The sequence below is a fragment of the Harpegnathos saltator genome, unplaced genomic scaffold (assembly GCF_003227715.2).
Source record: "Harpegnathos saltator strain DR-91 unplaced genomic scaffold, Hsal_v8.6 scaffold203, whole genome shotgun sequence".
Classification (NCBI taxonomy): Eukaryota; Metazoa; Arthropoda; class Insecta; order Hymenoptera; family Formicidae; genus Harpegnathos; species Harpegnathos saltator.
The window spans coordinates 644,085-668,170 of NW_020229988.1; the positions used below are offsets into that span (position 1 = coordinate 644,085).

General features: G+C 41.0%; 2 protein-coding genes across 4 annotated transcripts in view; one reads left to right on the forward strand and one right to left on the reverse strand.

Moving 5' to 3' along the window:
• LOC105189360 (uncharacterized) lies at positions 1-20,996 on the reverse strand. Of its 2 annotated transcripts, none has more exons than XM_025298069.1 (8): positions 20,503-20,996; positions 6,013-6,706; positions 5,547-5,797; positions 4,837-5,006; positions 3,893-4,413; positions 3,206-3,433; positions 2,437-2,585; positions 1-236 (listed from the first exon to the last, which is right to left on the reverse strand). In XM_025298069.1, the coding sequence occupies exons 1-8, from the start codon at positions 20,965-20,967 to the stop codon at positions 213-215; spliced, it is 2,502 nt and encodes an 833-aa protein (XP_025153854.1). In that variant the 5' UTR covers positions 20,968-20,996; the 3' UTR covers positions 1-212. The 2 variants fall into 2 exon arrangements, with proteins under 2 accessions (XP_025153854.1, XP_019699850.2); XM_019844291.2 differs by lacking the exon at positions 20,503-20,996 and adding an exon at positions 6,782-7,004.
• LOC105189361 (1-phosphatidylinositol 4,5-bisphosphate phosphodiesterase) overlaps positions 20,900-24,086 on the forward strand; it is an 18,099-nt gene continuing 14,912 nt past the window's right edge. The window contains exon 1 of one of the 2 annotated variants that reach the window (XM_025298068.1): positions 20,900-21,219. The gene's annotated coding sequence lies outside the window, so the exon portion shown is untranslated. The remainder of the gene's footprint in view (positions 21,220-24,086) is intronic. The other variant, XM_011151415.3, reaches the window with a different exon arrangement.

The window sequence follows — 24,086 nt, forward strand, 5'->3', positions numbered from 1 at the left end:
TATCTACTAAATACATCTTTCCGTCGATAAATTTTGAAACGCCGGCGTGTCCCAATCAGAAATAAATTCTTAAGTCCAGAGAGACGTGATCCGCTTTGGTAATTCTCCTGCTGCTGGCTGCAGCATTTGTACTACGTAACACCTCGGATATGTACACCTGTGCATCGCATTGCAATGTAAATGCGTATAACGAGGGTAATCGCACACCGTTTTCACAGATGGTGTCCAACTCTGACCTGAAACCATTTTATTTTACCGTTTTATGCGTAAAAATCCTAATAAACTGAACGACATTAGAAGAAAAGAATCTTGATAGATAGGAAAACATATTTTACAATGGATATTAAAAATATTCCACTGCGAATACTTGTACATATAATAACAAGAAAATGTGCTCTAGCAGAGCTGTTTATCGTTCTCCTCGTAATTTTCATAGTCATTTGTTATGCTCTCTCAATTTTAGTTTGCATTTTATGTCAAGTTTTACTTCGAGTCGCACAAAATATGATGCAGATAAATAAATGTCTGCAATTAACTTCAATAAAGTCCCTGTCAAATTTATAGTAGCACTAGATATCTTCTAAACTTGACAAAGTCATATTTACGACGCATAATATAATCAAATTTACATGCGCACTCCAAACGTATGAATTGGAACGTATTCATGCACACACATTTCACGAGAGACATGTAAATGCATTGCTCGATATTTCAGCGAGTGTAATTTGTTTTGGCCAATATATCATCAAGTCGCGTCATCGAAGGTCTTGCTTCATCTTTAATCCATCGTGATTAATCATATTTACGTAGAACAGTGAAAATAATTGCCGCTGCTGCAAAACAAGCTACGGTTTGCGCCTTGTCTCTCTCTCTCTCTCTCTCTCTCTGTCTCTCTCTCTCTCTCTCTCTTTCTCTCTCTCTCTCTAGCCGAGATAGAAAATCTCCTCTCCCGATATAATTAATGGAAATAAGAAACTTAGGCGACTGTGCGCGGACGAGACACTTCATTCTTCTCTCCTCGTATTTCTATCTTCGTCCTTTCTATATCGCGCTCTCGCAGAGAGGCGCCTGCGTCACTCGATGTGCGGAAATAGCGAGTGCTGTATCCCGTGGTAAATTTTTGAAGGATTTACGGCCGGTATTGTGCCCGAACGAAAAGTACTTGGGACGTTTTATTTGCGTTCTTGCGCAAGGCGGGAAACTTTCCTTCTCGACAAAACACGCATCTCAACGCGCTAAAGCCGTTAAAGAAGCATAGCACGCTCGTACTTTTGCGGAAACAGGCCGACGAAAGCGCGCAACGCTATTAACACATATATCTTTTACCACAGATCCTTTGCATGATATGCATTGAAGTCTCGAATATATTGCGATATTTCTGTGCTTTTAGTGAACTTTTTTTTATTTCCTTTTTTTTTTAGTTTTTCATACCATACTATAATATTTCAGATTTCCGTGGATGACAGAAATATTTGTCAATAATATTTTGCGATAAAACAATTACAATAAAAAAAAAGACAAAACAAACCTCGCAGGTTTGTTTTGTCTTTTTTTTTATTGTACCTGCGAGGTTTGTTTTGTCTTTTTTTTATTGTAAATTTCCATTACGTTCGCATTTGGATTGAATGCGATGATTGACGGATTGATGGAAATGGGAAAAAGATTGAAGAGCTTTCGTATTGGACAGCTGATTTATACATCAACGTAATAGTGAGCGTGAGAATTAGGTGAGATGAAACTCATTCTAAAATAATAGTGCGATAAATTAGCCTCGCGTTTACCCTTTTGGTCAAATGACTGGAATTTACGTACGTGGACGGACTAACAGAATTGTCAGGGCACCAACGCGTATAATTAACAAAATTGGTTTACTAATTAATACCTCTCGAATACATGTTCCATATTCATAAGCTTCTGTCAACAAACTTTCAATGTTCGACGGCATTTAGCTCAAGCGAATGTGGACGTGCCTGTAGATAATAATTACGAATTTACTGTACACAGCGAAATATCGAAACTCCCACTTACAATTTCGCGATGTAATAAATATGATATTGATAAAGTCTTCGGTAAAGATATGAAAGACCGTCATCTTTAATATATCTTTAAATTATCAAAGTTTGTTTCAACTTCGGTTCGTAATTTAGAAAAGATTATGTTGTTTTAATTAATTAAAATTTGAGTAAACTTTTACTCAACATTTCCCTCTTCTCAATTTAAAAGTTGTAAAGTAGACAATAATACAACGTGAACAAACTGCATAAAGATGCACAGAGGGGATAAGAGAGAGTAGGAGAGAAAGAGGGATGCTCGTAACTTGCAGGCATGAGTCTGATAAAAGCGGCCAAAGTAATATTACGTGTCGTTATTAAGGAAGCTTTCGGACGACATGAGTATCGCCGCCGCGAAATTCGCAATCACGCCTTGAGAACTCACTTTTGCAAATGCAGGAACGTGTGGTTGTGGTAATTTCGGCGGAGTTAAGCCTGCTTTCGCGATCTCAAGCTCAATCGGCCCCGCGGTGGGATTACTCGTGTGTAACGTGTAATTTATCCCACCAAAACCGCCTAGTTGCAGCTGCAAACCTGCAAAGTACGTTAATTGCGTTACGCAGGGAAAGAGTTGTTAAACAAACGAAGCCTTAAGCGTAATCAGCAGATACACTGCGAGAAAGGTTTGCACACTGAAGGGCGCGCGGAGGGATAAATGAAAAAGCACATATTGATGCTGTTCGCGGTGATTCCCAATCGGGGATTGTTTATCTAAATGAGCACTGCGAAATTGCAGAGCTATTTTGTAGATCACGCGTCGAAACGGAGGATGTAATCTCTCGCGCGGATTGCCGAAAAGTTTGACGCGCAACAAGTTTGATTGCAAATGAAGTTTGTTGCATTATTCTACAAGTATTGCGCGTAAGAAAAATCAATGATCTTTTTGTAACGTACCGAATAAATATAACGAGCAACAAATCTTCTAAAATCAACATCAAGCAATCCTCAGCGGACTGATTTGACAGAGAAATCTCGGAGATAAATATTTGCCGAAATCAAAATGGGTCGTATTATTCCGCTAGTCAGCTAAATCCCGCTGCGCTTCACGCCGACGGAACTGCACTGTAGACGCACGTTGCACCAAAACGCAGCTATGTTACGGCGTCACGCCGGAACTAAAGATGTAAAACTTGCTTAGCGTGTAGCTGAGATACCTGTGGGGTACCAAGGGTTTCTTGCCTCTTGAGTTTGTCGTAATTGTTCCGCGCGATGTAAACTTTGCCCCAGGTTCAAAGTTGGTACGCTCGCAGGCATGTCCGTCGTCATGCCACCAGGTATGCTCGTTGATACGCCACCAGTTATGCTTCCAGATATATTATCGGGTATACTTGTAGCCAGGCTGTTTGGCATGCTCGCCATGAAATCCAAAGGTAAATTTATTTCTGTAGCAAGGTATAATCAGATGGTGAACAGCGGATTCTCCATTGTCGAAGCATTCCTCTGATGGAACAGAGACCGAACCCTTGAGAGCATTAACACTACGTGACCGCCGATGAACCGTGAATGCGGCTTAACTCGAGTATTGGAGATTTTGATTTTATTGAATATTCTTTTCTTCCCGCGTATAATAGCATATTTATGACACCGCGATTATCAATTATTTTTAGATGTTTTAGATGTTTTAGACTGTGTGCAAATCGATTGAAGAATGAAATTGAAAAAACTCATAAAATATTATTTGGAAGTATTTGATAATATATATATTTTCAACTTCCAACGTAATTTTTTACTTCGAGCGATATAACGCGATAAGAGAAATGCTTGATTTTCGACTTGAGTTGTTTCGAATTTTTGCTACTCATTGTCCGGTAATATAAAGATAAGCTATAACGATACCGTACCTAGCGGCATATTGTTACTCGACCCTTCAGATGCCATTATGGATTGTGCTGGTAGCACCACGGGAATATTGTGTTTGGTCACCATCGGCCAAGGAATAGTCGAGGCAGATGCGACCGGTGTACTCGGTAAAATGAGGTTCATCTTTCCATTCGGGGACAATGGAGCATAGCTGGACGATGTTTCCGGCTGCGAGAATTGTTGCAAGGACCAGCCGTGTTTAAACACCTCGGACAACGCGTTGTTTGCGAAAGAGCTCTGAATGTCGTTCTTCAGCATACTCTTCTGCTCTTCAGAGAGGATGTAATTCAACATGGGCCTTTGGTTATCGATCTTCATGTTGTTCTTTGGCGCTTCCGGCATCAGGTATTTCAGCTTGTGCTCATCGATCTTCAAGCCAGTCTTCGGCGTCTCCGGAAGCGGATAGGTATGTATGTTGTTCTTCAATTCATTTTGGGAGATGAAAGAAGGTGCCAGGACAGCCCCGTATTTAGTAGCATGGAAGTGGATCGGCTCGAAAGTGCTAAACGGAAGAAAACAAATGTGTGGATACACGGGGCCATGTGATGGAATATTATTTTGTCAGTAAATTAATTTGCCAGTAAATTGTCTTTCCTTATTCTTCGATATCTAAACGGAGACTACATTTATGTAGGATTTATTCAGAAATAATTATTATTTCATGAGAATTTCAAACTGAGAATTCATAATCTACAATAGTTAGAAATTACACACGCGCGGCAAAATTAATTATACAAATGTCACCAAGTTTGATATAGTGATTCCAGAATAATGTTAATTACATTAATTTTATACCAAGTGCTGCGATATAACGTCATTTGAATTCGCTTGTTTGCTAATCAAATAATTTGACGTATTTACACCTACGATTATAATATTGTAAGCAGTCGGCAAATAATAAACTTTGGTCGCAGTTATTACGTACTTCTCGACGAACGGCATTATTGGAGTTACTGTATCCATGACAGGTGAACTTGGCTTGGTTGTTAAACTCGTTAAGATATGACCTACAATCGAGGATTGGTTTGTACTAACTGAATTTGATGGCATGGTTGTAACTGCATTGTTGGGCGTCGTTGACAAGCTGTCAACCAGCTAAAAGTAACGACAAATACACAAATCGTTAGAGATTTAATCTAAAAATATTTCTCCAAAGACACCGCGAGGAAATTCGTGTGAAAATGAAACTTTTCTAAATTTTAATAAATTTTAAGTAAAAATATTATTGAATGTCTAATATGGATTTTTGTAATAATAAGTGATGCAGCAAAGTATAAATTACGCGCAAGATTCAGTAAACATTATCATAAATTTATTGGCTAACATAATCATAAATTTATTATAAAATTATACAACGTTGGGATGATACGACGGAAAAACAAAGCGTGTATGAATAAATTTTCGAATGATAATATTATAAATAAATATGCGTAACGTAAGCTTAATAAGACTGACAGATTTTTCTGGCGGTTTCCATTTACGGTTGCGCAAATGCGCTGCAAAACAAATATCTCGAAATTACCGCGAAACATATTTTACTCTCGACTGAATATCAAATTCAGCGAGTGAAATGAAATTCTCTGGTCGTACCATATTCGAGATGCCAAAAATATCAAGGATTAAGAATTTGCTCACCGTGTTGCATTTGCCGTTTAACGGTGAAATAGCCGACTGTAAAGTCGATGCTGAGCCAAGCTTTATCTTGAAAGCGTCTGAAAGCGAATGCATTTTGTTCATACCGGAAGAAACGGGAGATACCGAAGAAGCGGATCCGTGACTAACGACGAGCGTAGACGGCTGTGTTGCGGGAATTTCGGCGTTTAATGCGGGAAGATGCTTGTAAGACGAAACCATCGGCATCGGAGGCAATTCGAGAGCGTGATTATCTGTGGTGCGAAATATCGTCAAACAGAGTTAAAGTTGTCGTTTTGACCAGCTGCTTATATTTGAGCAGAAAATCGCGATATCGGATTACGTGCGAAATAATTCATGCAGAGAATTTACGTTCTGCAGTTCAAGAAGGAGGATATTGAGTTGTGTACTCTCCACTCGTCAGAGTTACTTGAAGTTGTATTTCCTTCAAGTTGCGCAACATACCTACCGTATTCCGTGTATATCGTGGGTCCTTCGTAGGTCATAGCGTCTTTCTGCCGCCCGTACGAATCGATCGGTTTACTGTAAAAATCATCTCGATAAAATTTGATCGGGTTGGAGATGGCCGGAGAATCGATGTGAGCCGTTTGCTTTTGAAAGTACTTCGGTGCTTGTTCACCTGGGGGTGACTGTCCGTGAAATAAGTTTTTAAACGGCGCTTCAGGCGTTAACAATTGTTTCTTGAACGGTGCTTGACTTCTATACGCTGACGTTGGTTCCTCGAAGATCTCCGACGCGCTTTGTCCTTCGAAGGGGCTGTTTCTGAAGATTGCTCGTTCTCCGAGCAATTCATGGTCCTTCAGCAGCGCGTCTTTCAACAACGGTTTGTCTCTGAAAGCTGTTACCATGTGAAATAAATTCTGCTTCGATGGTTGTTGGTGAAAAATTGAAGAGCCGGACGGGTAGACACTTTGTTCTTTCAAGGATGTTTCGTGAAGAGTTTGCTGGCTGATAGTTTGGTCTCTTAATGGTACGTCGAATAATGTTTGCTGGCCGATTATCTTGTCCATAAGTGATTGATCGAGAAAGTAATGTCGTGGACGAGGTTTGTAATACGATATAACGTCCGCATTTGAGGAAACGACGTCTCTCTTGTTTTTATAAGCCCCGACGATTACCGTCGTCATCACGATGATGATAACCTGCAGAAAGAGAAACTGATGTTTAAAATTATAGTGACGGATAAAATTATCGGACAATTTTGACGAAAGGCTCACCGAGATTCGCATTCGGCACGACATGGATGACCGTCGTAATTGCAGGCCAATGTCTGTTATGTCTCGGTGATTAAATGTTTGATGGCAATAGAACTGTGATTTCACAAGTCTGAATGACGATAATGACGCGTCCGCCACAGCAAGTGCAAGTGCAAGTGAATCTGACTGACAGTCTTATATATAGGATCGATGATCTTACTCTTCCAGTTCTCCACCTTTCCTTATTCTGACATGAGACTCGACTGGTAAAACGTCACCGACAGGAGAAAGGTAACGTGTACTCGTCACCTTTCTCCTTTTCTGAAGAACAGTATACGAGTATATTACTACTTTTCTACAACGTTACAATAACTTGATAAGAAATCTTCACTAAAATGTTCGACGTATGGTAGAACGATATTCTAAATTTAATGTATGCATTCAATGATATTTATTATCTTTATACTCGTGTGCAATTTTAAAATTTAAATTTCAAAAAGAATGGGCTATGCTATGCAGATATAGAGGTAAAATTATTTATCGTGGAAATTGCTATATTCCAGATATATTTTGCGTATTTATGCTACATATCAGAATTAGTTAGACATTACAAGAAATAAATTCGTCTTGATTCTGCTCTTCAGCTATGCCTTTTTCTTGATTAGGACTGCATCAAATGTATCTTTGATAAAATAAAATTTCAAAATAGCTTTACGAGAGAGCTCCCTGTTGTGTGCGTTCGCAAGAGAAGCGGAAGCACAGTAAAAGAGAAACTGCGCTCGCTACGCTGCGCCTTAAATGCAGATGCAAAAAGGAACGAAGTCCGTTCTGACGTCCTTCGAGGAAAATTGCTTGCAATGGAAGAAGCCAATTGCAGAGGTTGCCCTTTACGCACAGATAAATGAATTACAGCACGAAGAATATAATTTCCAAAGGAACTCGTTTTCCGCTAGCTCTTCTGACTTTCACCTGGAAGAGACAAGTCGGGAGGGGCAAAGAGGGTGAGATGTGCAGAAGTTCGCGAGGATCCGAGGTTAGGAAACGGGGAACAAACGGGAAAAAAGAGCCAGGTGTGTCTTTCGAGCAACGGAAAAGTTATCTGAATTTCAACACTCGTGCAAAGTTTGCATCGCGCCTTATGCGAATGCGGATTGGTGCTTTCCTCGAGGTAAGTCGACGAGGCGATAATTGCCGAGCTAGAGGAACGAGATAGGCGTTTAAGCGTCTTCTACTCGTTTCCTCCTTCCTGTGCTTCTTCCTGGAAAGATAAATTCGCCATTTGCATATCGGGAACTTATTTCCTATGCAGTTGAAGCTGTCACGTTTTTGGTTGCTTCGCTTCTTAAAACTTTTGGTTCAGAAGATCGTTACGTACGAGTGAGTACATACATACGGTACAAAATAAAACATATATATATGTATACGTATATATGTATATGTATATACGTATATGTATATATATATTTATTCGCTATTTCTGATTCTTCCACGTAAATAAAATACGCGTATAATAATCGCAGAGCTGCGAGGTAAAAGCAACGTTCAATAATCGACGGAATTTAAGGAAGATGGGTATTTCGATGTGGCGTGAGAAGATTCCAATTACATGGCTGAAGCGCCCGAAAGAGTTTGCGCTCTGTAACATCCCCTTTATGCTTTAGGATGCGTTATGCTGAAAATACTTTAACTAAAAATACAAAATCGCGTTATTGAACTTTTTTTAATGGATTATTATATTTTATTTAAGAGCCGTATTGTGCGTTATCCATCTGTATACAAGAGCGGAAACTAAGTCGACGGTGTAATTTTTATTACTTCCTTATTTCTTCCTTATTGTCGCTTCTTTAAAATTCGTTGGACGGGAACTTTACGCTACGCGGCGGAAGCTCTAAACTAACCATATTTCATGCGTTTATGAAGGCTGCTGTTTAGAGGATATACTAAAACATTACCGTTTATCGAAGGTTAACTGGGCCAAAGAACGGATAGTTCTTTCCATGTAAAATATGACTGGTCGTCTTTCGCTCATTTTCAGATGCTAAAGTGAACACCAGCACCATTCGCGTGTCCGTTTTTAAGCGGAATAATCGTCAGTTTTCTTGCTTTGCTGCTCGCACACGCCGAGAAAAGAAACATTCGTATTTATCATTAGTAGTTTTCACCAACGATGAACAATCGAAGATAACCGACTCAAAATCCACGTAGACCGCATTATGTTACAACACGCGTACTTCCACATAACGCGAATCGGCAGCTGCAGCAGGCTAATGAGTTTCTGCAATGCTAAACGCGCGAAATATTTATTAAGCCACATGTGCATTCAGTGCACCCATCTGTCCATGCATGTAAAAGCACCTTTGAGCGCGGCATTTCCGCACTTTAATTTACCGTAATGGGTGAATTGTTATTAATTTGACTTTAAGTTCAAATGTTTGTTATTTAAATAATTATCACCACGTATCGGCTAAACACAAACACGATTTTATGCCGTGTGCAAAGTAATATTATTAAGTGTGCAAAGTATAAAATAAGGACAAAATGAAATAGATAGCATCGATGTCGGTATTAAAGGATGACTGCAAAAAGAGTCAAATGGAAATATCGTTGTCCCAATAAATGTATTTTGAGCTAAAAATTAATACCACTGTATTACATATATATTAAGTTTATGCAAGTTATGGCGAAAATATTAGCATTGCATATGTTGAAAAATATCGAGCATTTTGGAAATGGTGTATCATGTTACGTACAACTGTCAATATGAGACAACGATTTTATTGACATCGCAGGTCAATATTTACGCTGTAAAAGCCGGTATTAAATTTAAACAAAACATCGCTTATTTGTGTACGAATCTACGATGCCACACGACGAAACAGTCACAATGCAGCTAGAAATGTCGAATGGTCTACATGAAATACTGACAGAGTCTGAGGTACCTTTTTTATTGCAGATGCGATTTTTTTAATTCCTTCCGCTATACTACGTGTATGCTTTCGCGATATCGCGCGAATAACTATATTTAATCGTCGGTAAACGTCACCGCACGATTGCGTCGAGTCATTTATCAATTTTGCCGTATCGTCGCACTTGCGGATAATTATAAATAGTCGTAGATCATGCTGACAAACGCATTCTATGACGCGTACATTTTCTAGGCAGGTGTTTTGTGGGTTTTGCCCGCAACCAAACTGACAGTCAACACGATAGTTCACCATGGAAGCTTTCAAGCGAATTGAAACTGCGGCTCCGAGCTGTTCGTTTGGGTCGTTCGCGAAATATATGGTTGCAAGACGAAATAAGATAGTAGTTTTTTAGTAATATTGCCTTTATATGCCAAAGCGTCACCAATACTATCATTTTACAGTGCTTCAGGCCTGTTGATATACTGCAAAGCTGAATGATGAAAGAAAAGCGTCTCAATCATTTGTCATCAAGACAGACGAAAAGATGAGCAAACAAGTAATATAATACTATATTATTTTAATTATTATAAAGATTTGCATTGTATTTTTCTAATCTTCTTGTTTGTCTTCAGTAGACTCGGTTCAGTTTTCGTTCATCGCATTTTATATCGAGTAAAACACAAAACTGATGCTTTGCATAGAATTATCGATACAAATGGAAATTGCTCGGTAGGAATCACATATTATTTTCCATTCAATTTGAAATTAATCGATATTTATTATTGAGATAAACTAATTGAAATTAATTGATCTCTATATCTACGGAGAATTATTTTTACACACTTATCGGAAGCGCGGAAGTTTCAGCTTTCCAACGGCCTTTGTTTGAAATCTCTATGATGTCTAGAAATGAAGATATCGGCAATTTTATCGAGCCGCACGCTCGATCGTCGGAACTCGGCGCCGTTCAAGAGAGAGGCAATAACATCCTATTGTTTACGTTACGCGTGAGTAGCAGCAGGTTCACTATCGCAGCTGCATTCCCCGCCGGATTTCTGGGAAGTCTGGCTACACCGTGCGTTAGGGCAAGAGCACACACAGGCTTTTGCATAACACATTATACATAACGCATAACAGAATAAACCAATTAGTTTTCTTCATTTCCCTCCTCAGGACAGAAATGAAGAACTCTGATTGATTGATTCTCTTATGCGTTGTGTATTATGTGTTATGCAGAAGTCTGTGCTCTGACCCTAACTCTTACATGACCTGACCTTATCCCTACCATTCACGATGCACCTCTTGGCCATGCACGAGGCAGCTAGGCCATGCAGAAGTCGAACTCGTTGTCAGATACTTAATACCCCCTATAGAGGGCGCTAAAGTTCACCAATAGCGCTGATTTCGGAAGGATTCTAGCTCGCGAACGAACCAGCATGGACGCGTAAAACGAAGAACAATCTTCTCGGAGGATTGTTCTCGAGAAACAATCCATGATCCCGCAATTGTCTTTTTAAATTTGAAGCAGTCTGTGTATAGATATTGTGGAAGAATCTTATATTTTAAATCCGACGGCTTAAATGTCAGATAACGCGCCGTGTTCTTTAATACTTTTTCTCTTTTCCATAAATTTCTTTAACACAAATTTGGACACTTTTGTCACTTGCCAACGTGATTTACGATATAATTTAACGTTCACGCACGAGGCAATGCTTTATTTATCGTAAGAAAAATTTATTTACTATATACTTGCTTTTACGTTTGAGTGGCGTACTAGAATATTTAAGACATGATATTAAAAATCCCCGGCTTTTCTCCCTACTCGCCGAGATTCCACCGACTTACTCCCGACGAAACCCGAACGAATAACAATTTCAATCCCCGTCTAGAGGATTTGCACAAACTTTCCTTCGCGCTGGAAACGCGCTAATTCGCCGATATAGACCCGAAGCCTTCAACTTCAACTTTAGTTTCGTGAAACGGGTATTTACTTAGGTACTTGAAGCAATTTGTTATCCGACGCTTAATTCGCAGATAAATGTAGGGGGTTCGTCAGCGACGACAAGGACGATATGGGGGCCCGTAGGGAAAAGGATCACGTGGCCATTAGCCGCGTAATATTTGCTAATTGTCACATGGTGCTCGGTGATAAGCAAACTGATTTATAGCGCGCCCCTGAAAGCCGGGTAGAAAATGCCGATAGATTCGCGGCTATAAGACGTGAGATCAGCAATAAGCGAAGTACACATCACTCAAAGAGGCAATTTTGGAGGGACGTGAATCTTTTTGACTCATTTGGGCTCAAATCTAAACACCCTTCACAAAAGCTCCGACGAGTCGTTGTCCGCAATTTCTCTTCGAATTACACTCACTCAATCGAATGAATGAACGATTCATCATAACGCTTTGAATCAACATTCAGTCTGTATTGAATCCGCACGTCTCTGGGAAATGTCCGTAAGGATACGCTCTTTCCAAGAGAAATATTCGTCAATAATGTATGTAAGTTCACGAAAGGCATCCAAACATATTATTCAACCGCACATAGCTTTCCGTGTTTTCCGTGCTTCTCAATCGCATCCTAACATGACTCTTTTAACGAAAGCCCGTTTCACAACAGGCCGGTAGCAAGAGATTCCCCCGCAATTCCGCGCGCACAATGTAAATTATTGTTATCACGAAAATGTTTACGTATTCGGGGAAAGAAAGGCACGGTGCAAGCGTGGGCGCTGCAAGAAGCCCTCCGCGGCAACTTATGGCGTTGGCACGAGGCGGGAGCATGAATATTTCAAGGGGTTACGCGTATGTTTGGCGGTGGCGGCCAACCCTTTGAAAACGCCCGGAAAACGCCGGCATGGCACGCTAACTGCCGCTAACTGCACTTGCGGAATGAATTTCTCATAAGAGTGCGTCTGCCGGCCAACACGATTCCTCATCGTTTCGCGATATTGTAAGGGGATCTTTACGGCCGAATCTCGGATCTCAATGATGAAATTATTTCGCGAGATCGAAGAGAGCGTCGGGACCTCTTTTTTCTTCTTTTCCAGTGCGATGCCAATTTATTTTGTACGTGGATTCTCTTTGCGTGATAAATATACTGAAATATTTAAGATATACGCTATGCAGTGCGGGAGCGAATTTTTGAATGCATAATTCATAGTTTATGCACGAACAACTTTGCAAAGGATAATTTATTGGCAAAAGATGATTTAATTACACGAAGCACGTTTGTACGTGTAACATTTTAATTGTGTTTATTTTGACCACAGACGTTTTTGGTACACAATGTTCTTTAAATGTGCGCGTAAATAAATTAATATCTCACGCCTGATATTACTCAAAACGCGCTCGTAATACATATTTTATCAAACTGGACTTTATAATGCGCCATTCGGAAATTTCCCTGCAATTAATGCCGAAATCGCGACTTGTATCACTACGAGTATTTAACGAACGTTGGCGTGTTTTTGTTTAATTCATTATATTCCGATTTATTGTGGGCGGAAAATTTAATTTAGTTCCACCACGTCAAAACCCGGCCGGAATCAATTGGCGACGAGAAAGTCGGAGTGAATTATCGACGATTAATTCGTCCGGTCGGAATTGATCAGTCGTGTCATTCATGCGGGCGAAATTTCCAAAGAAATTTATATGTACGTATTGCATGATGCTGCCTGACGCAAGCCACGTATTAAATTAAATAATTAAATAAATATTACAATCTCATAATTGAGTTTAGTGTGAATCATACATGGTAATGAGCTAAATGAGCTAATTGATAACCTATTCTGCCCACGATAAGATAAGTTGCCGGACGCGTTACATCCGGCCAGTTAGATCAATTTCTATTTGATTATGTAAAAGTATTAATAGAAATCTAACAAGGCTGTTTTAGTAAGTTTGCATTGTAGCAGTAATTTTGTTTTTATATATGCGATATGTTATTAGAACTGATAAATATTCAGATATTTTTCGAATATTCAGATGCACGATTTAACCCAGCTCGACGACAACTGCAATTTGCAAATTAAATATTAGCGTTTCTGTTTTTGTTGCATGTCGAGTGTAAATATTTTCGGTGAAGCGACACGAGAGAAATGAACCGAAGGGTATTACTCAGCCGACGCTTGACATATTTAAAACTTGACACTCCATGTGCGCATCGCACGGGATAAAAAACACGGTCGATCCTGTCGCCGGCGCTTTCACGCCAAATAAGCCTGCGCGAGGCTTCCGACTTGCATTACGAATGGTAGAAATTGCAAATTTTATCACCGATCCGCGCCTACGCCGTGTGACAATAGTGATTTACGAACCGTTTAATTGAACGTTTTGCCCGCGGACGAAATTGGCTGGCCTACCGCGTCATTGTCCATGCCGTAAGCCGATGTTCACCGCGGATGCAATCTGTGCCGTATCTTCTAATTAATGTTGCAGAATGCGCGTAGGTAGTGCATGTGACGTTCGTCGCTGCTGTGAAAACAATACAGCGCAGCAAGAACAAAGAACGCCTTTCCAAACAAAGGCGTTTACCCTCCGTTCCGCTGTTACAAACACTCGTAGAGTCGGCCAATGTTTCGAGACGGAAGTGTCCGCTGGAGAAACAGTATGTATCGTCGTTTTCGATCTTTGACAATGATTTATTGTTGGAAAAGAATCAAGCGGAAAACAGGTACAGTTTTACAGAGCGTTATTTCGAGTGAAATGATTCCTCAGGAAAAGCGCAGGAAAAGGCAGGAAAAACGCACCTCGTATTTCTCCTTAAAAATAATTGAAAAATTGTATAAAATTTCTTTTATACGATATTTCGTGCAAATTTTATTTACGTCGCATACCATTGATGTACAGAAGAAAAATTGCACCGCAGAACGCTGCATATAATTCTTATTTTTATTTCTAAAATTTTATGGAAGACTCACCGAGGATATCCGTCCCGTTCGCGCGAGTTATGTGAAAAATTGCATGAATATAAAGATTTATATTATACTCGCACGTCCGCAAACGCTTGAATAAAGTAGATTAGCATGAACGACAGTGACATGGGACGAGATACCAGTGTCAGACTTCCGCGCATACACGTCGTTATGAACGGGTTTACGGATAGTCGCGCAAGTTACGTTCCGCTTTGGAAAGTCGTTCGATCTCGAGCGATCTTGAACTTGCCCGATGAGAATTCAATGCGCATGCGACGGTACTATGACGAAAAAGTCCGTCATCTCACTTTTCAATCGGGTTCGTCTCTTCCTCCTTGTCTTTGTACGAGAGGTAGGATCCGCGCTGGAGAGTAGAGAAATCGCCATCCCCGAGAGAAGTTGCGTTTCATTAAAGATCTAAACTTTATTCTCCACAAAAATTTCCACGAATTTACTCGACAGCAATAACGACGCTCCTGTTGAGAAACGGCCTGAATTTTATAATTTTCTGTGTATAACATACTTGTGATTATTGCGAGAAATATTACGAACAAGTTCTCTCGACAGGTATCTGTAGACAAGAAAGAAAACATCGTTAATGAGTTGCGATCGCGACAGAGCAAGAAGCCTCGTTCAATTTTGCACGCGAGCATTAATCCAGCTCCTCAGTTATGTCGCAAAGCCCGCGCACAGCTGTATTCCTCGCGAAAGACACAATTTAGGTAACGCGCTATTTGCGCAGCTGCCTGATAGGTCGTAATTCCGCCGAAAAGGCTATTAAAACTGAAAGTTTGAGCCGAAGTGGCGCGCTTCTCCTTACGAGCGTCGTTGTACACTCTACGTACGCTTGTACACGCATTACATTAACCATATCGCGGTTGGTATAACACGACTAGCTTCATAACACTCCATGAAGCAGAGTCGTATGTCTCACACAGAGAGCACGTTGAGAATTTCGAGATCGCGTATTATTTATGATCGTGTCTGCATCAGCTTTTTTCTTGTCACGCCCGACAACACATCGTTCGTGAATGAAAAAATGTAACACAATTAACGTGACTGTGTCAGGATTGGAAAGCGTAAAAATTTAACGACCGGCCGTCGCTTGGCGCAAAGGTCGAACGGTTACCGCTGTTTAGATCGATGTTGTGAGTATGAAAGAAATTGAAGCTTTGCGTTAAAAATAATCGGCTGCTGTTTAAAGTTTGTGCGAATAAAAAAATGTCATCGCGATTTGCGTGAAGAATATGCATGCGATGTATTATTTTTATTTCGCTATGGAGCAATAAAACACGATGCAACTTGCACACGGCAGCGCATTGAACGCTCGGTTCTCTCGTTTACGCGATTCCGATTACGTTCGGTCGTATTTGTTTCGAGGGCGTACTTCCACACGCTTAACAATTTTCACAGGGCCTGATTTTTGTAGTTATTAATATGTAGAACCACTGCATATATACCCAGTTTGTTGATTGTTGATTCTCACAGCGATTTACATGGCATTCACGTTGATTGCAGTCACCTCGCCTTTATTTTCCAATATCACCTTAAGCGACACAGTTACGCTTAATGTGGATTGTATTGACGAAAGTGTTATACGATGTTTAATGCCTCTGCATCTATAAATTCAGAAAGTGATCTTGAGAATAACTATTAATGTTCAGATTTTCAAATTTTACGTTTTACGTTTCTTTTATATTCGATTAATTTTAACATTTGCTCGAATATAAATGTGATTTGGAATAGAAAAAGGATAGACAAAGGATTTAGATGACGCTGTGCAATTGGCGAAAAGTAGAACTTTACGGCAGAGATGTTACGAAGAAGGAACGTTTACCTTGAAATAACTTTGTAATATTAATTCGTTAGCTACTAGCGTCATTTTTGCTTAGATATACGCGGAATGTAATAATAGTCGTTGTAGCTGCATACTTTAGTCCTTCGTGTAGCCCGACGGGCAAATATACGCACCGTATCTTTCACAATGCGCTTTTCTATGCGAATAAACCCAGAGATACGCGAAGGTTTGTAGTATTCTATATGTTTATGACGTTTGAATGTTGAACGATTTAGCATCTAAAGTGCGCGGATCAGCCTCAGTCCCCAAGAATACCAAAGGCGTACTCAAAAATACGCGAGCATTTGGCATAATATAGGATAAAATATAATTCAGCAGGACAACAGTAATTTCGGCTCTCACGTCCAGATGTAAATTTCTTCCCTTAACACATTCCGACGCGACTCCTCTATAACGGAATTTTCATATTTCCATTTAGCAGATGTTGCCTTCCGTAACGGGACGAATATTCAATTGTTTCATTAGTCGAGAGACGGCCAAGAGAATGTTCAGTTAATGAGTAAATAATTTTAATATTTTAAACTTCTGCATAGAACATGTAAATTGAAGTCATGATCGAATAACAGAGGCATGAAAAAATTGATATTAGAGTTAAGTGAATAAACTCACGACAATTCACTTTTTTACATTAAATACAGCATTAAAGAGACAAGGATGATTGACTATCCATTTGCTTAATTTTCTGACGCAAAATGTTATTCCGTAAACTTTAATCTCACAGTTGCGAAGAGTAAAGTATTTCTGGAAGCTATCAGAATCTCCAGAATTGCGTTATGCTGCTTGTGAAACTTAAAATGGTTCTAGTAGGACAAGGAAATCACGCGAAATCGATGATGTATGATTTCCACCAAGTGTCGACAGAATTATAAACTATGACTAAATAAATAAAAGATGAATTTAAATTTATAATTCTATAAAATATCTACACAATTTGTAATTAATGCGATCGCGCAATGTTGACCGTGATTATACGATTCATAAAAGTAGATAAAATTATAAGCAGTATGTCGACTAAACAATGTAAATAAGTAAAATCGCGTATCGCATATATTAATTATACGTTTCTATAACATAGGCAAGACATGTCAAGCGCAGTACTAATCCTTTATTAAACCACGTCGAATTAAATTTTAATAACAAATATTTGCAGCCAGTATTTCGACGATATTGATGTGATTTGAAAAAAGGTAAATTTGGTCATTTCCTGGGACACACTATAGTTCGATATTGCAGCTCATGCCTCTGTTACAAAGCCAAGGTATAAAGGTATGTGAAACGGCACGTTATAACAAATGTATAGCTACAACAAACCGACTAATATTTTGCCTAAGTTTCACCGAAATAATATTATAGGGTATTAATTACACGCATTGGTTTCACTGACTTTGCGAGTGGTCTGTGCGTAGATACATTTTACACAGTTACCTAACACGTATTGAACACAATTGTCCGGTTCAAAGCATATGTTCGCTTGGATACATTTGCGTTGACTTGTATACGAGCCAAGTTGTGCACGACACGTGCTACCTCTTGAATTTGTTAGGGTTAGGCAGCCCTAAACGTGAACGTAAAATTACGACAATTTATCGACTGCTTCAGAATTGTTGAAACACCTCTCGTCCCACACAAGCACACTTCACGAATTCATTTCTATATAAATCCAAAGTGATAACAAATAGTAATCAATTATAAATGAGGAAAAATAGACGCATCTAGCTGTAAAAATCAAAAGACTTATAGCTTTACCCAAAAATCTCTATGTTTCGAAAAAGCTATGTCAAAGTTTTGCAAGTAATTTCGAAAATTAAAACTACCATTCTTTAAATATTATCTTAGACAATATTACAGTCAAATTTCTCTGAGATAAGAGCAACAGATTGCAAAAGAAAATGCTATCCATCTAATAAAAGATGCCAAAGGACCTTAACTAATATATGCAAATAAGCGCTACGGTTGAAATTAATATCGTGGAGCTTTCACATTGCTGCTGACCTAATAAACTCCGTAGAAAGAGTTACGCCCTGTCTTTGGTCTTTATGCAGAAAAGTAATATAGAAATATGAAGACGAAACTGACTTCATCGTGAGAGAGAAACTGCCCTCGAGTTTGTCGACTAGCGGCAATCCCATGAGATCAGCGCTGCCGTGTATCCTAGTATAAACTGCTGGCAAGAAAAAGTATACCGATGTCATTATTTTGCGCAGGATGCGATATGCCGTCACCTGTCACAGAAATTAGATCATAAAAAAGGACGTTTGTTCATCTAGATTAATTTGGCCCACGAGGAGAAAATCGGGTGAATGACAATAAAATTTCGTGAAACGTGATGCATATTATAAAGCATATTGTAAAGCAAAGCGATACTTTAATTCGTTCTTTAGCACTCGACGATGAAGCGATGAATCTTTAATAGAAGCACAGCGGCTAATCGATATACTCAATAGATAGAAAAGAACATTTTGAATAATGTACAAAACAAAATCCCTTTTGTGACTGAAAGTTGTGTAAATTTAACAGCTCTTGTGTGGGGAGAATTTCTTAAAAACATATTTCTTTTTTGTTCACGTTATACAGAATATTTGGTTGAGTAGATTGAAGATAAATTACCGAATGCAAACTCTGTTAAAACTCAAGCCCACCCTGTTACCGACGCGATGCACTTGTCGATGCGTTACTGCTTTCCACTCAGCAACTCGCATGATAACAGATATGTTACCTTATTGCGACATTTCAAAAATTTCTTATGGTTACTATTTCGTAGATAAAGAAGATGTATTTAACATTGCTATCCGAATGCCAAATTGAGGTTTGTCCTATCTTTAATTTTCATCATTATGCCAACTGAAACGCGCACAACTAGCCTTGGTATGATTTTATGTGGAAATCTCATATAATTCTCTCTCTGCTACAATGTATGTAATAATTGTTAATACATTCAACGCGTTGTGACTCAAGTTGGCGAGAAAAAAATGCCGCAACTTTTTATTTAATATCTAGAAAACTTTATCTTGCATTGCTATAACTCTTCGCCGTCATTAATTATAATATATATCCTGACTTCTGAATAAAATAACAGTTCTCAGAAAATATAAGTGACGCAAATTTAGACTATTCCCGAGTCGTCAATTCGCAACTCTTCTTCCAGCCGCCTACGGACGAGGTGCAAATATATTCATGAATGCGGCGGCGTAGTCAGTTTCGAAGGAATCATAAAGGAGGATCGTAATTTCGTTCGGGAAGATAGTTTTCACTGAAAGCGTGTCGTAACTACTTCCGAATTTCGCGCTTTCGGTCCGTGACAGTTGGCTGCGTTTCACTCATCGGGTTTGCACGTTGTCGCTGTTATTTTCATTAGCGCGACTTTAGATGAGAGTTGCATGTTCATTTACATACGACTTGTCTGCACGTGCAAAGCTGTGCAAAGTGAGATATTTATATCCGGTGACTCACGAGTTCATTCTACATCGGAACGCGATTGAGATGTGCTCGCTCTCAACTACACGCGCAGCCACTTATCTCCGTGTCTATCCGCGTATCATACTCGATACGAAATTCGTATTTATCAGCACAGCAAACTGTAGGGTCAGGCCGATAATCGTTTGACTTCTGAGTTTGTTGTTTGTGATTTCTGCCCCTTATCAATGCTTGAAGTTTCTTATCAGTGCCGAAATTGAAATTTTATTCTATCAAGTTTCTCTGCTATGTGTTTGCAACGGAACAGGCAAAAATGGTTCTCGCCGATTAAAAATCGATACAAATTAAAGACAAATACGCAATTATACTTTTTACCGCTGCAGTAAAGTTCAAATGAATTTTCCTCTCTCCTTGAGACGCATTTTGCCCATGATGATCAAAGAGAAACGATTAATCTTTTCTCCTCATGCGTATCTGTCTCGCGGTGGCTCTGATACGATGAAATGATAATATTATTTGTAGTCGGCGCATTGATGCGCTCGATAATAATTATCGCAGACGTTCCTTCGTCTCTCCCTCTGAAATCCGCGGGAGGAATCGCAAAGGAGCGCGGACAATACCCACTAATGTTAAAAAAGGTGAGAGAATTACCTGCGCGCGTGAGAGTACCTCTGCTACCTCTCGGGCCACAGAAATAACCGAAATTCCGCTCGCTCGGAATATCGAGTCGGACACCGGACATGTTTGCCTCGGCACTCGGCACGCGTGATAAAGCGCACGGATCAGGTGTATTCTTAGGCACGTGATAAACGCGGATACACGCAAAGCGCTCCGCGTTCCCCGACGTTCTCGACGGCGCGCGCGGTGCATTCCACGCGCGTGATGCAACGGCCTCGGAGGCGGCGTACCGGAGGCGGCGGCAGATGCCGTTCTTGCCGACATAGCGGAGGCGGAAGAACGACTGCGGGCGGCACATGCGCTCAGGAGAAAAAGACGGTATCGAGCCAGGCGGCTGGTTTGCCTGTCAACAGACGGTGCGGCACCGTCAGTTTCTTCCACCGCTCCTGGAAGGCGTCCGGTGCCGGAGCGAGAGATCGCGCGCGTAAAGACGTCCATATCCGCTATTGCTTCCCGTCACTTTTCCGGAGTCCGGACTTCGGCGCGTGTGCTCGTCTGATGTGTGGGTGAAGCTTCGTCGGTGGAGGATGAGATCATTGGCCGACGCTCCGCCGCTCTCGTCGTTCGACGGATAATTCTCCAGGCAGGCAAGCAGGCAGGCAGGCAGGCAGGCAGGCAGGCAGACAGGCAGGCAGGCAGGCAGGCAGATAAGCGAGTAGGCGGACAGGCGGGCAGAGGACCGATCGAGCCGTAAGACCGATTTCGCATTAGCGCGAGTTCGAGCCAACATACGAGACGATGCGTGCCTGCGTGCGTGAGTGCGTGCGTGCGACACGCGTGCCTATGTGTACGCGCGCGCGTACAGTCGACGTCATCGACGCTCACTCCGCGCGGTCACGAGACGCGTCACGCGTCGGGACGTACACGCATCGCTGTGCCGGTGATCCTTCCTTCCGGGCTCTCGAGATTTCCGGATGGTGACAGGTGCTCCTTTGCGTACGATTCCGCAGAGTCCGCGCGTGTCCGGTGTCACCCGGTGCTTGAAATTATCTTGACCACTGGAATCCGCTGAAGATTCAAAAACTGTGGACTCTGTGTCTCTCTCTCTCTCTCTCTCTCTCTCTCTCTCTCTCTCTCTCCCGTCTCTCTCTCTCGCCCCCGTCTCTCTAATATCATCACGTCTCTCATTAAATATAGCCATCCGTTGTTTCCGCCGTTTTCCGGAAATTCTCCCTGCTTAAATCGATGAGGCAAGGGGACACTCGTAATTTAGCGCTACCTTCGCGCCGAGTAAATGCCAAACGCGTTAGCTGCGACCATCGGGACGGCAGGCGCTCCGAATTCACTTGACCCGTGTGTGCCTCCGCGCATACCTGTTTTACATTTAGGGCATAGCCGACGTGAATGAGCCGGACGCCATGTACCGAAGCAGGCATTATTGTTTCCTGCTTGCGCGGCATTATTACCTAGCATGTACTAATTAACAGGGACACTCTGCGAAGTCGAGGATGACCGCACCTGTAATCCATACAACCCCCCGACCCCAGCCGCTCCGAAGGGAGGGAGACTCTCTTTCTCATTCTTTCTCTCTCGTTACTCAACTAGATCAAAGCCTATAGTCTAGGATAGCGGCAACTATTGAGTCTACCTCGCGAAGAGACGCTCGATAAAAGAACGAGCCGATCGTTCAATGACCATCAACTACACGCACTGTACACGCACACCGTCGCACGCATTATGCGGTACTCGCTCGCGCGCGCGTCCTCCCTTCCTCCCCCTTCCCTTTCTCTTTCTCTCCTCCTTTCTCTCTTTCAACGCCTTTCCACCTTCTTTCGCTTCTCTCGGTGCTCTCACCGCTCGTGTGTGCGTGCACATGCACATACGTACGTTGCCGTGTGCGTACCTACGCGTGTAATGTGCGTAATATACGCACATTACACATCGCCGCCCGGCAGCACACACGCGCGAGCAAACGAGCGGGGCGACAGGCATTATGAGGCGACGACTTGCTAATTAGCTGCGCCTTACTATCGCTGCGAGATAAGCCGCGGACAAGGCGTATATAAGACAGGTGCGACGGGGAGAGGAGAACGGGACACGACCCTGACTGCAGACTTCCCGAGGGATTTTCGAGGTCAAGGGAACCCGGAGACGCCGCTTGGTGAGGTGGAGCGAGACGGAGGGGAGAATGAGGGAAAAGGTGTCGTGCTCTCTTACGACATTCGCTCGCTCGCTCGCTCGTTCGCTCTCTCACGCGGCCAGGTCAGGTCGATCATCAGTCCCTGACACCTGATCCCGTCTTCCCAGATCTATCATCCGCGGTCCGTTTACGCCATACTCGCTGAGAGTGTCACAGTCGGCGGGTCAGCCTGGCTCCTCGCAATCGGAGCGTTTCTCGTGATCCTGGCGTGACAACTTAAAATAAAAGTCGAGTAGCTTGAGAACTGTGACAGTGTGAATTTTGGCGGCCGAGAAGCGACATTACGGATATATTTCCTGAACGAAACAGAACAGTAAATTTATGTGGACAAGACGATTTTTTTCTCGATGATAACCAAATCACTGTTGATGCGAACCGTCCTCGATATGCTGCAGACTTTGATTCACAGATAATTGGTGGAAGGAAGGAAGTGTCTTTTTAATAATAGCTCTCTCTCTCTCTCTCTCTCTCTCTCTCTCTCTCTTTCGATCCTTACGCAAGTGTTCAGCATAGGTGCACAAAGATTCCATCGTTTTCCTCGAGAATTATAATTCAATAATCGTAGACTTTTTGTTCTTTTTATAGTGGCCTTGCTGGAAACAGCATTGTCTTTGATTCTTTCATAGAACATTATTTCTCGGAATATTTCCACCACAAGAATTAAAAAATAATCGCTTCAAGGAGATTTGAATGCGATAGCTTAATTGTACGATAATAATGAAACGTCGCAAAATAATTATGTTTGTGAAAGGAAACACGAAATTGTCAGTTCGCGCAACAACGCATATTTTTAAATATATGAATTTATGCGGAATATTATTTAACTTGGAATATTTCACGTTTTTTTCGACTGGATGAATTTTGTAAGGGATACACGCTCATATGTAAATTTAGAGGTAATGCTAATTTCCACTCGTCAGGTTCTCTTGCCCGTTAATCATTTGGAATGCAAATGCGACACACGAGCTAATATCGTATTGTTATGCGCATTATAACCATGAGCATATTGCATAATGCAATTTTTATCGAGAGCGATTTGTTGTGTCGGATTCACCGCGCGAACAATATCGACGAGCGATACAACAGATCCGCAGCTAATAATAACGTAACCATGCGGTACTGTTTATTTGCAAAGCAATAAGAAATTATAAAACGTTCCACTTTAGTTTATCAGTTGTCTTAAAGTTAAAATATTATTATCTTCTCGAAGTGAAATCATCCATTTTGCTATCTTATCTCCTAATAGCGATGAACCGTTTTATCATTTTATACAAACTCTATGTGTGCAAACTGTAAGGATTTTAGCATCGCGCTTGATTATTTTACCACGTTATCCCCATGTGCGGAAAAAATATTTGTCGAATACAAAGAGTTATCAAAAAAGTTAAAAAGTTGGTAAAATACAGTACAAAGCGCG

Coding starts and splice junctions, on each gene's coding strand:
- LOC105189360 (XM_025298069.1), bottom strand. CDS start 20,967: ATGGACGTCTTTACGCGCGCGATCTCTCGCTCCGGCACCGGACGCCTT. Junction 5,798..6,012: donor CACGATATACACGGAATACG/GTAGGTATGTTG, acceptor TTCGCACCACAG/ATAATCACGCTCTCGAATTG. Junction 4,414..4,836: donor ATAATGCCGTTCGTCGAGAA/GTACGTAATAAC, acceptor TCTTCCGTTTAG/CACTTTCGAGCCGATCCACT.